Genomic DNA, 12,931 nt, shown 5'->3' on the forward strand with positions numbered 1-12,931 from the left:
TAGAAAATACCGGTACAACAATTTTATTGTCTTTCGTGATGGTCAGGATTATATATCGCCAGCTCCATCATATATCTCATAACAGGATTATGGGAACAGGAAAGGGATTATACATTTAGCCCTAAAATGTTTGCAACACTAGATTTAAAGCCTTGTTATCATTTGACCATCAATTGAAACACATTAGAATAACTAAGGGGTTTAATATTGTCCTTTTTATGTCCTACCTGCCCTCCTCTGTAGGAAAAAGTAAAGTAGAAACAGATGAACAGGCACTTAGAGGATTTTCCCAATGAAGCTAAATTTGGCCAGGGAGATTTCTTAGCTGGAGTATCCAAAAGACGCTGGAGGACTGTTTAGCCCACCAGCATTCAAGTTTCAAATGTATATATTTTATTGCGTTCGGTGGCCCTACCTGGGTAGGTTCAGCTTCTTTATTGGTGACCACCATTGCCAAAGTTACAGAAAGTGTTGTGAAATCCCTACTTTTATAGTTCTCACCAAAAAAATAATGAGTGTTAAAGCTTCCAATAAGGGCACAACTTATGTTGATAACTGTCTCAGAGGATATCGATAGCCCCTTATTTTGTGGATATTATCTCTCAATTACTGTTGTGTTTTTAAAGCAGAAAAGAAAATTAAATGCTCAAAAGAATGCTCAACTGCCAGGTTGCTTTATCATAAACAATACCTGAAAAATCACCAACTGAAGTCTATCTCACAAAAAAAAATAAAAAAATTCTCCCAAATGGGACACAGTCAATCATTATACTACTTTATCCACACCCAAAAAAAAAAAAAAAAAGTTTTAGCTATGCATACACATTAAATATGAGTGTTGGATACACTAAATCTTCAAACAAGCATAATCCTAAACATATATAACACAATTGTCTTCATTGAGGAGAACTTCTGCTTTCCTTTTTCCTAAATAATGTACATGATATTGCTTGATGCATTAACAATTTGAGTGCCTCTTATCATAGCTGGATAGTTTACATGTTAAAAATGACCATCTGCAACATAAGTCATACAATTCTACCATAATGCAGGACAACCCATGTTAAAAAATTTTGAAAATACTGAGTAAAAATGGGTACAATCCAACAAATATGCAGTTGTAGCATATAGTGTAAAACGGTTTTAGCTGGATAAGAAAAAACGTAATAATGTCTTGGCGCAAGGACAAATACTGAAACCAGCATTGCTACATTACAAGTAAGGTCATTGATATTGACCAGCAATAGCAGTCATGTTCTCAGTCCAACATTCAGGGACATGCCAGCTTTTTTTACGGCCAAAAATAACTGCTAGTTTGACCACTAGAGATTAAAAAATCTAACAAACATTCTGAAAACAATTTTTTTTAAAACAATATTCTATTAGTGTATGGCCAGCTTTAGATGTGATGCTGAAATTAACCCTCCTGTCACTGACAGTAATGACATATAGGCATTTCATTGTCATCACGGCCCCACTGTAACAAAGTAAAGGCAAAATACTGGTTGTTGGCTAGATGTTGTTACTGTGATAGCAGTGAGGAGGAGGATCACAGACAGATAAATATAGGCGATGAACCAGACAGGGCCACATAGAGCAATAGAAAGTGACTGGAGCAAGCAGACAACAGAGGAAAGTAGGATTGGAAAATGAAAAGAAAAAAAGTGACCTAAAGTGATTGTAAAGTCTCGTGTTTTTTTAAATTTTTTTAATAACAAACATGTTAGTCCCCGTTCACATTAGGTCGCTCCGACTTAGGGGACGACCTGTGAAGTCGCGTGCAGCGCGACTTGCACGGACTTCACATAATGGAAGTCAATGCAAGTCGCCTCCAGGTCGCCCTGAAGTAGTACAGGACCCTTTTTCTAAGTCGGAGCGACTTGTGTCGATCCTATTAGAACGGCTCCTGTACTACACAGTGGGAGCGGGAGGACCGCAACTTGTCAGGCTCAACTAAGTCGGATCAATGTGAATGGACACTAATACTTACCTCCTCTGTGTAGTGGGTTTTGCACAGAGCAGTCCAGATCCTCCTCTTCTCTGGTCTCTCTTCGCTGCTCCTGGCCTCTCCCTCCTGTTGAGTGCCCCCACAGCAAGCAGCTTGCTATTGGGGCACCCGAGCCGAGCTGCAGCTCTGCGTTTCCATTCAGACTCGGGGCTTCTGTTCAGCCTCACCCCCTCTGTCTCCTGATTGGCTAACTAACTTTGATTGACAGCAGCGGGAGCCAATGGTGCCCCTGCTGTGTCTCAGCCAATCAGATGGCCAAGGACATTGCTGGATCGAGATGGGGCTTAGGTAAGTATTAGGGGGCTGGGGCGGCTGCTACACACAGAAGGCTTTTTATCTTAATGCATAGCATGCATAAAGATAAAAAACCTTGTGCCTTTATAACTCCATTAAAATGACAGATATTAGAGGAAATCAGGATAGTGATATGATGTGATTACACAGGCTTTAGGCACTGTGATTTTGGCACTGCAGCATTTATATTTAGGCTTTTATGCAACAGCACTGGGGACAAGGCATGTATTGGCTCAATATTTTACATTGTAATTTTAGAGCACATGTGTCAAACACAAGGCCCACGGGCCTAATCCGGCCCTCCAGGCCATTTCATGTTGTCCTTACTCCTCCCCTGCAACTGTGGCAGCCCCCTCATCTCCACCTCCACTTTGTCTCAGCAGTCGTCCTCCTACAGATCCTTTGCAGGTGAAGCACCCCATGTCTCCACCTCCCCTGGTTTCAGCATTTAGCAGATTCCAGCCCTCCTCCAGACCCTGCACTTTCTGCTTCCCAGCTCTGCCCCCAGCTTCTTCCTGGCAGCACAAAATACTTTATTGGAGACTGTTTAGAAAAAAACACCATGGCAAAACCATATCCTGTCTAAACAGTCTCCAATAAAGTTTCTTGTGGATGATACCAGCGGGGTGCGGAAGGAGGAGGGGGCCGAACATCCGGGACGGACGGCCGCGGCGCCGTGTCCCAGAAGTGGGGAAGGGTACCTGTCAAAAACAGGTACCCGTCCCCCCTCCCCCCTGAAAGGTGCCAAATGTGGCACCGGAGGGGGGGGGGAAGCAAAAGCGCGGAAGTTCCACTTTTGGGTGGAACTACGCTTTAAGCCTGGTACACACTGAGTTTTTTTTCAGCCTGGACTGAACGAAAAAAAAAACATAGGAGCCTGGGAGGAGGTTGCGAACGATGCAATTTTAGTACAGCGATTTCCCCACTGAGCTATTGTGTTCTGACAGGGGGACTACCCACCGTTAGAACACACCATTGAGCACTCACAGCCATTGGGGTTTGGTTTATGTTAAAACGGCTGATTTTCGGCCAGTGTGTACCAGCCACTACGGATACAACCGGTCCTTTGAGGGCAACCATAATGCTGATGTGGCCCGAGAAGAAATTGACTTTGACACACATAATTTAGAGGGTAACTAGCGAAGGGTGGTTAGGAGTAAGCAACAAGGCTTACTTTGATTGACTGAGGAAAGAGGTAGGCAGAGGATTTCACGATCTCCATCTCAGCCAATCAGTGAAAGTCTTGTGTTTATTCATAAAAATACAAGGCTTCTTGTAAATGGCTGAGCAGCACAATTTTGTTCCCGGAACAAGAATTCCCTTTAAAGCTGCCAAAATGGCACACTGTATACCGTACGTTGCTTATTCTTTATGCAGTTTATACATTGCTGACAGCAGCACATTTCCTAGGAATAGAAAGCTTTGCCCAAACAAACTATTTAAAGTAAAATGAAATCTGGAGGTAGTAGGTGTGTATGGATTATTTTTGGAGGAAAATGATATAGTTTAGTGCCACCTTAATGGTTTTGGGCAACAATAGACTTAAGTGTTAGATTTAGGAAACCGGACATGAAAACTGCAATGCAGCCATACAACAAAGGATGAAAAAAGGTTAAATAAGACAATCAATTAGGATACACAGTATATTAATAAACATCATCGAGTTTTGGTATGCATCTAAGTTATAGGAAGGAGAGGAGAGTTGTCATAGTAAAATTTAGGATTGCTCTCAGTACAGAGAGGTCTGCATCTCGGCTTTAAATGCCTAATGGTAATGTACTGCATAGAATGAAGCACCTACATGAGACATTGGAAATGAATAGGACAGAAGAGACGCAGGTCTTCAAGCAGTGAATAGGGATTACTGACCCGGAGAATGGACAGCAGGCGACAGGTGTCTTGGTCCCCATTTGTCACATGCGCTCCTCTCCTGCCCTGTCAGTCTCTGTGTGACAGTTCATCTGTCAGCAGTACAGCACCTGTCTCTATCCTGAATGTTCCAGTGAACAGAGCACTGATGTCTGAAGTCACTTGGGAAGCAGACCAGGACCTTGCATAATTTCATGCCTGGTCAGCTGATGCCGGACTGGCCTGGACATTTTAGTTCTGCATTAATCCAGAAATAAACAGAATATTTATATTTTTAACTACTGTGAGCAAGTGATTACTTTAAAGAAAAAAAAAAGCCTATTCAATCTGCATTACTGCAGAAAAACTCACCTGGCATCATGCTGGTGAATGAAATCGTTCTCTGCCCAATAAAGTCCCGTCCAATCGGATCATGATCCCACACCAAGAATCGTATTAGAGAGATCTCTGGCATGTGTATAGTAAACACTAATGTTTCCTCCCACATTGGGTTAAAACCTACAAGTCAATGACACGTTCACAAATTAGCTTCAAAATGTTGTCATCATCATACGTATATAAAGCAATGGTACCAAAACGGTCTGGTTACATGAGCCAACCATGAATAATGGGGTTAGAATTATTGCGCTCACTCTGGTGTGCATGGCGATATGCAACATGTGTCATGCAATAAACGTTTTCATGCATGGGCCGCCCTGACGAGTGCATTTAAGTTCCTACCTGTGCGTGGAGTGTGGGGCTAAAAACTTTTTTCTGGTAGGATTTAAAGTGTAAGTCCAGCCTAACACTAAAATCATGCATCTACAGACATCCACGATCTAACACTAAGGTATCTAGCCCTGTAAAGAAGAAATCATATGAGTCAGTATACATACCTTTTTTGAAGCCGATCCGGTCTCCAGCAGCGGAAGCTCTGCAGAGGACACAGCCAACAATGGCTGTAAAATAAATGTGATGTGACGTCACCCATAGACTTACTATGAGGATTCCGTTGTCGGTTGTCTCCTCTGCACCCACTTCCACAGCAAAGCTATGACTGACAGCTTAGCGTGGGATCGGGTCAGATCGGCTTAAAAAAAGGTATTTATACTGATTTCTTCTTTACAAGGCTATATAGGTTAGAGTTAGATTGTGGATGTCTGTAAATGCAGGGATTTTAGTGTTAGGGTGGACTTACACTTTAAGTGCTTGGGTGTAACTTTAGTTTTTACACTTTTTTTTACTGAACTTTTTGTCCATCACGTAGGGGACAAAAAGTCCCCTATGTGATGCATTTTTGGTGACAGTTTCTCTTTAGTGAGGCATCCGTCATCTAAAATACCCATGCTGTCTTCTGCGACACCTGATTATCCTCGGACACCAAGACTTGGTAGTAATATTTTACACCTCACTTCTGGGTGATTATCAGGAAGGGAAGATCAGCAAACCGTTTGCTGATCTCCCTCCGCTCTACCCGGTGGCATCTGCCATGCTGGTCCCAGGTCCACCGATGGGCATGCGAAGCTTGGGAAACATGGCGGGGGTGCACAAGGGGAGGGTGGGACCAGCAGTTAGGGGGTGTGTAGAACAGTCATTTGTCAGATTTACTCACACCCCTGGCGTCTGCAGATGCTGGCAGTGTGTGCAAAGCCCCTCCCTTCCACTGCTGTGAAATATATTTGGTGGCAGTAAAACCGTTGAAAGAGCGGTAAGGGGGTTGAACCCCTGTCAAGTTTTTACTGCTGTCTGTGTACCCATTAGGAATATCCAATTATCTATTTGTCCTTGGTATCATTGGCATCAGGACCTAAGCCTAGAACACACAGGCAGAATGTTTGGCGACAGCAGGCAGTTAAAAAAAAAAGCTGGCCGACATTTAGCACATGTGTATGGCAGCTGGCTTCTGTTAGACGCGCATGCTGGAAAACTAGCAGCTGACCGGTCAGCGCTCTCAACCAATGGCTGAGAGTGCTGACCGCAGTGTTCTAGCGGGAGGGCCATCCCCCTGTCAGAACAAAACAGCTCAGTAGGGGAGATCGCTGTACTAATATTGTCATTTTTTTCCCCCGATTGGTTGAATGCCAAAAAATCATGGAGTGCACTAGGCTTAAAAGTTGGAGAAAATCTAACATTTTGATTTATCAACAGAACAGGAAGAGAGAAGAAACCTTTTGGTGGGCGTGTTTGTTTTGGTAACAACTGCCTAAAAAGTCAATCCCCTTTTAACAGATTTCTCCTTCTCTTCTGTTGTGTTCGCAGGACAGGAAATTAGGGAAACTCTCCCCAAAGAGAAACAGATGGCCAATAAACCTGACAGGGCTCCAACCAAGCACTGCCTTACCCAAAATGGAAAAAAAGTTTTGGCTTTAGATATACGTTAAATATGACAAAACACAATAACCAAAAAAGGTGTAAAAAAAAAAAAAAAATGGATTTTTGTAAGATCTTACCGTAAAATCCTTTTCTCTTAAGCTCATTGACAGACGTAGTCTTCTTGATTCTCAAGAGCTGGGTTATGTTGTCTCCGCAGGAGTAGGACTAGGCAGAAAGACAAAACGTTCTGGCTCCACCTTAGGGGCAGTCCCTGAGGGTATATCCTCCCTCTCTCTGCTACAGGGAATCAGTTCTGTTTTAAAGCAGTACAGAGAATTTAACCCAACCCAACTCAATGATAGAGGGGCGGGTACTACGTCTGTCAATGAGCTTAAGAGAAAAGGATTTTACGGTAAGATCTTACAAAAATCCATTTTTCTCTATCGCTCATTGACAGACGTAGTCTTCTTGATTCTCAAGAGCTGGGACATCCAGAAGCAGTGCCACAAATGAGGGGTGGGATTGACAAAATCAAATCCAATCTAGAAGGCCCAACTGGTGCCAAACTAGAAGTTTTAAAGGCTCATTATAAACAAAGAATGAGACTAAAGAAAAATTTTCCAACGGAAAAAACCCTCGAGGTAGACCACTGGTCTCCTCAAATTGCGGCCTGCAAAACGAGGCATCAGACGATGCCATTACATCAACTTTATAATGTTTAGTAAAGGTATGCACCGACGACCAGGTAGCCGCCTTGCACACCTGGACCACTGACGCCTGATGGCGAAAGGCCCATGACGCACTAAGTGCCCGAGTGGAGTGCGCCTTAACAGGGAACGGGGGCTCCCGACCCTTAATAGAATAAGCCTGTACTACCGTCTGTCTGATCCGTCTGGAAATGGTCGCGGCAGATGCAGGCAACCCCTTTTTGGGTCCATCTGGGATCACAAAAAGTGAATCCGTCTTGCGAAACGAGTCTGTCGTTTTCAAGTATACCCTGATCGCCCGGACCACATCCAAGGAGTGTAAAGCAAACTCCCGAGGATGACTGGGCTTAGGACACAGGGAAGGTAATACAATTTCTTCATTCAGATGAAATTCTGAAACCACTTTTGGTAGGAAGGATGGATTCGGACGAAGAACCACCTTATCTCTATGAACCACCAGATATGGTGAACGACAAGATAATGCGGCCAGTTCTGACACCCTGCGTGCAGAAGTAATAGCCACCAAGAAGGCCACCTTCTGGGACAACGTGGGTAGAGGAATCTCCCTAATATCTTCAAAGGGAGGTTTCTGAAGAACCGACAACACTAAATTAAGATCCCAGGGGGGTAACGGCGCGTGCACTGGCGGAGCCAGATGTCGCACCCCCTGGATGAAGTTCCGCACCAAGGAATGAGTAGCCAAAGGCTTCTGAAAGAAGATGGCTAATGCTGAGACCTGACCCTTGATAGTACTCAAGGCCAGTTTCTGCTCAACCCCTTGTTGCAGAAAAGCCAATATTCGACTAATCGAATAAGACCGAGGACGGAACCCCAAAGGTTCACACCATGCAATGTAGGACTTCCATGTGCGATGATAAATCTTTCTGGAAGTCGCTTTCCTTGCTTCAACTAGAGTAGGAATAACTGAAGCTGACAAACCTTTGTCCTTCAGCACCTGGGTCTCAATAGCCAGGCCGTTAAAGCCAGCGATCGTAAAGCAGGATGGAAGATCGGTCCCTGAGACAGTAGATCCTCCCTGAGAGGAAGTCTCCACGGGACGTCCGCCACCAGTCTGACCATGTCGGCGTACCAAGCTCGACGAGGCCAGTCCGGAGCTACCAGGATTACTGGGATTCCTTCCTCCTCTATCCTGCGAAGAAGTCTTGGCAGTAACGCGAGAGGAGGGAAGGCATATATTAGCTGGTATTGCCCCCACGGGGCGATCAGTGCGTCTGCGGTTTCCACCGTAGGCACAACTGGTGGAAAACGTCTGGATGGAGGGACCATTCCCCCTGATCCAGGGTCTGACGGCTGAGATAATCTGCCTGCCAATTCTCCACCCCCGGAATGAACACCGCAGAGATTGCTGGAACAAATCGTTCCGCCCAGCGAAGAATGCAAGCCACTTCTTTGGCCGCTCGGACACTCTTGGTGCCCCCCTCTGGATCCGAACCGGGCTGCTCTGGAGCTGCTCGGTCCAGTGAATCAGACAAAGTCTGATCGCTCTCAGTTCCAATACATTTATCGGTAACCTGGATTCTTCCGGGGACCAAAGTCCCTGGACAGATAACTGACCGAGAATTCCTCCCCATCCGGATAGACTGGCATCCGTGGTCACTATCGTCCAATATATTGGCAGAAATGACTTTCCCTGGCTGAGCATCGGAGACCGAAGCCACCAGACCAGAGACTCTCTGGTCTGTTTGCTCAATCGGATCTGATTGTCCAGGGATTCCGGATTCCGATTCCATCTGAGAAGAATCTCTTGCTGAAGAATTCGGGTATGGGACTGGGCAAATGGGACTGCTTCGAACGAAGCCACCATCAACCCCAGAACCCTCATGCAAGTCCGAAGGGAAGACCAGCTGTTGGACAGTAACAACTGGACTGCTGATTGAATCTTTCGGAGTTTCCCTACCGGAAGAAAAACTCTCGTCCTGACTGTGTCTAGAATTAGACCCAGATATTCGAGCCTCTGGGTGGGAACCAGAAATGACTTTTGCTGGTTCACCAGCCACCCGAATTCCTGTAAAGAAATCATAGTAATTTCTATGTTTTGTAGCAAGGTCTGAGGAGACTCTGCATGAAGCAGAAGATCGTCTAGGTAACCAAGGATCGATATACCTCTTTGGCGCAGAAGTGCCAACATTGGGGCCAACACCTTTGTGAAGACCCGCGGAGCCGTGGCGAGACCGAAAGGTAACGCCACAAACTGATAGTGGTTCTCCTCTACGGAAAAGCGTAGAAACCGCTGATGTCCTGCGAAAATGGGAATGTGAAGATAGGCGTCCTTGATGTCTATGGACGCTAGGACATCCCCTGGATGCAGGAAGGCTGCTACCGTGCGAATGGACTCCATTCTGAATCTTCTTATGTTGACGAAAGAATTGAGTGCTCTTAAGTCCAGAATTGGACGCACTTTGCCCTCTTTCCTGGGTATTGTAAACAGGTTTGAATAAAACCCTTGAAACCGTTCTGTCCAAGGAACGTGGACTACCACTCCTTGTTGTAGTAAATCTGTGACTGCTCTCCGCAGATCTTCTAAACGATCTGCGGATAGTCGGATATTGGAAGGGAAGAATCGCGCCGGTGGGAGAGATCGAAACTCGATCTTGTACCCTGACCTTATGACTTCGCAAACCCATTTGTCCGGGATTCTGGAAAGCCATGGATCCGGGAACCGGCGAAGACGTCCCCCCACCCCAGTTATGGGTGGGGGCGCACCTTCAGGCTTTGGATGGTTTATCTTCAGGTCTGGAGGGGGCGGGCTTTTGCTTGCCCGACCAACGACCTCTGACGCCTCCTGCAGGAGCTTTGGAGGACTTAGTTTTTTCACCCGCGGGACGAAAAAACCTCTTGTGAGCAGAAAAAGAAGGCCCTCGTCTTTGACGAGTTCCTCTACCTTTAAAATTTTGCGGTAAAAAGGTGCTCTTTCCACCCGTGAGATCTTTAATGATCTCATCTAAGTTGGCTCCAAATAGACGCTCTCCTGAAAAGGGGATATTAGCCAATGCTTTTTTGGAACCTTGGTCGGCTAACCAACCTTTTAGCCACAGTGTACGCCTGAGAACCACTGCTGAGACTGATGCTCGCGCCAATAATGGAGTGGCGTCTAACGCCGCATCACACACAAACTGTAACCCCTGTATCATTTGTTCCAACAAATCTGATACCGCCTGAGGGACCTCTTCTAAGTCCCGGCGTAACCACTTGGTCCATTCAGTTACAGCCTGCGAAACCAGACCAATAGCTATTATAGGTCTGAAAGCTGATCCAATCAAGGAAAACCTGGTGCGAGACATAGCTTCTATCTTGCGATCCACTGGATCTTTAAAAGACGGAGCGTCTTCTAAAGGAATAACCGTGGCTTTATTCAATCTAGCAATTGGTGAATCCACCACAGGTGGTTCTGTCCATTTCTTAATAAGGGTTTCCTCAAACGGATAACGCCTGTCAATGCGTTTAGAAATAGTAAAAGTGCGTTTTGGCAGACGCCATTCTTCTTCGATTGGATTGCCAAAACATTTGGGCAATGGAAAAACCTTCGCCACTTTGATGCGTTTTTTAGTCCCAAAAGGGATTTCAGTTTCAGCTATTTCTGATGGAATACCCTGTAATCTTAATGTTTCTTGAACAGATACAATGAGTGCGTTTACCAACGCTTCCTCTCGGGCTATGGCGGATGCCGAAACATCCTCCTCACTGTCTGAAGAGACAGGACCCGAGACACCAATCCCAGATGAAGTACCTGCAACTGCAGAAATAGGCTCAGAGTCTGAGTCCGAGGTTTCAGATAATAAGGGGTTAGGCGGGGGTCGCTTTCTTGCGCCCTGTCCCTGACAAGCCACTTCCACCCGGGACACAAAAGTTTCCATAATAGCTGACAATGATTCAATTGTCAATGGGGTGCTGGAGGATCCCGCAGACCCCTCGAGGGGATCCGGAGGAGATACATGAGTGGCAGGGTCCATGTTAATACAGGACACCTTTGCCAGCAAAACAAAAAAACTTTTTTTTTTTTTTTTTGTGTGTCTCCCCCTAGCGCAATAGCGCCCCTCAGAGTACCTGCTTCTCGATCCCACAGAGAGAGAGAGGGACCCCCAAGGCTCACCAACCGATGCAGTGCAGTTTCCAACCAACTGCAGTCAGCGTCTGTCTTACACAGACTGGAAGGAGCTGTTTGCTTTTTCCCGGGTAGAAGGCGTGGCTCCGCCCCCTGTGTACGCCTTCCGGCGTTCCCAGCTCTCCACGAGGTAGCTGGGCTCACAAAACATGGCCGCCCTCATAGAAGAGACATAAGACTCCAAAAACATGGCGGCCGGCGTGACCTGAGGACATACATGCATTCGGTCTACGGCAAAATGGCGGCGGACCGCCGAAATCGTTTTCCCAGCACATCCACCTGCATCTCTGCTAAGAGGCGATATATGGATCTACAGAAGATACACTACACATAAGGTAGGATTATACCTCCTATGTCTGCTGTAATGTTACAGTCTGCTGGGTAGAGTGTTAGCTCTTAAACCAAGTCCACTTCCCACAAACACATGCTGTATTACAAGGGGGACTTGTAAGTATCAGATATATACTGACCATTTATGGAGGGGCCCATAATACATACTGCCTCATAACGAGGAAAAAAGGGAACGTTTACTCACCATACCGAACCGACAGGCACCCTCTCTTCACAATACCCTCTCCACCGGGGTGGGGGTTTGTGGACCACTCCGGACGCCTCGACTCTCTGGTACCTGGCGTCCAAGCGAGACTTTTAACTCGCAAAGTCAGTCCCTTCACTGGGACTCCGTCGCGGCCGACCCAGCGCGGAGCTCTGGTCTGCACGCGCTCGTAGGCAGAAACCGGGGTGACCACTGGATCTCAACATCCAGCCCGTCGCCCGGCCCCGCATACTTACTTGAATATGTCGCGGCCGACCAAGCGCAATGCCATGGTCTGCGCGCGCTCGTAGGCCGGCTGGGGTGACCACAAGTGTCGCCCAGTCCGGCATTTTTGCTTGAAGATCTCACAGGAAAAAACACTGGAGAAAACTACCTAAAAAATGTCTTTTTCTTAAAGAAAAAAAGTCTTGCCAGGACCAAAAGATCCCAGCAAGGAACTTAGGTCCTTACTCCTGACTAGACAGAAAAAAACTGATTCCCTGTAGCAGAGAGAGGGAGGATATACCCTCAGGGACTGCCCCTAAGGTGGAGCCAGAACGTTTTGTCTTTCTGCCTAGTCCTACTCCTGCGGAGACAACATAACCCAGCTCTTGAGAATCAAGAAGACTACGTATGAGCGATAGAGAAAAAAGTGTTAGCCTAATTGCCATGTTATTTCAGTTTATGTAAATCCATGTAATCCTCCTCATTCCATATCCACGGTTGACAGATACACCCCCACAGGGCCGCTGATAGGGGGGGGGACCACCAGCCCTCTTCTAGGGGGCCCGAGCACACAGGGGGGCCCACACAGAGAGGGGGATTAGTGATGGACAACAAATACAGAAATCTTCCTCCAGCACCTGAATCTGATCTGTCCCTCTCCCTGCTATCAGCTTTTATCTGTTGAGAAAGAGACAGTTGTCCCTCACTAATCCCCTCCCAGTGTGGGCCCCCCTCCCAGCACTTATCTCTGCTCAGGAGTTTATTTGTAAATTGTAACTTTGTTTCTCTCTCTCTGTCTCTCTGATCACTGAGCTCCAACTGCCCAGCCTGTATATTTTTCTCATCTCATCTCCTTTTTTATTTAACATATATTTTTT

At 46.2% G+C, this 12,931-nt stretch overlaps 1 protein-coding gene across 5 annotated transcripts in view; it reads right to left on the reverse strand.

Annotated features, from left to right (window-relative positions):
• Positions 1–12,931, reverse strand: part of PLCH2 (phospholipase C eta 2) — a 1,017,756-nt gene that overhangs the window by 55,086 nt on the left and 949,739 nt on the right. For all 5 annotated transcript variants that reach the window (XM_082273768.1, XM_082273764.1, XM_082273765.1 and 2 more), the window contains one exon: positions 4,523–4,669. In XM_082273768.1, the coding sequence (XP_082129894.1) occupies positions 4,523–4,669 (147 nt within the window). The remainder of the gene's footprint in view (positions 1–4,522; positions 4,670–12,931) is intronic.

The sequence above is a fragment of the Pelophylax lessonae genome, assembly GCF_965119305.1.
Source record: "Pelophylax lessonae genome assembly, chromosome: 12".
In the NCBI taxonomy this organism is placed as follows: domain Eukaryota; kingdom Metazoa; phylum Chordata; class Amphibia; order Anura; family Ranidae; genus Pelophylax; species Pelophylax lessonae.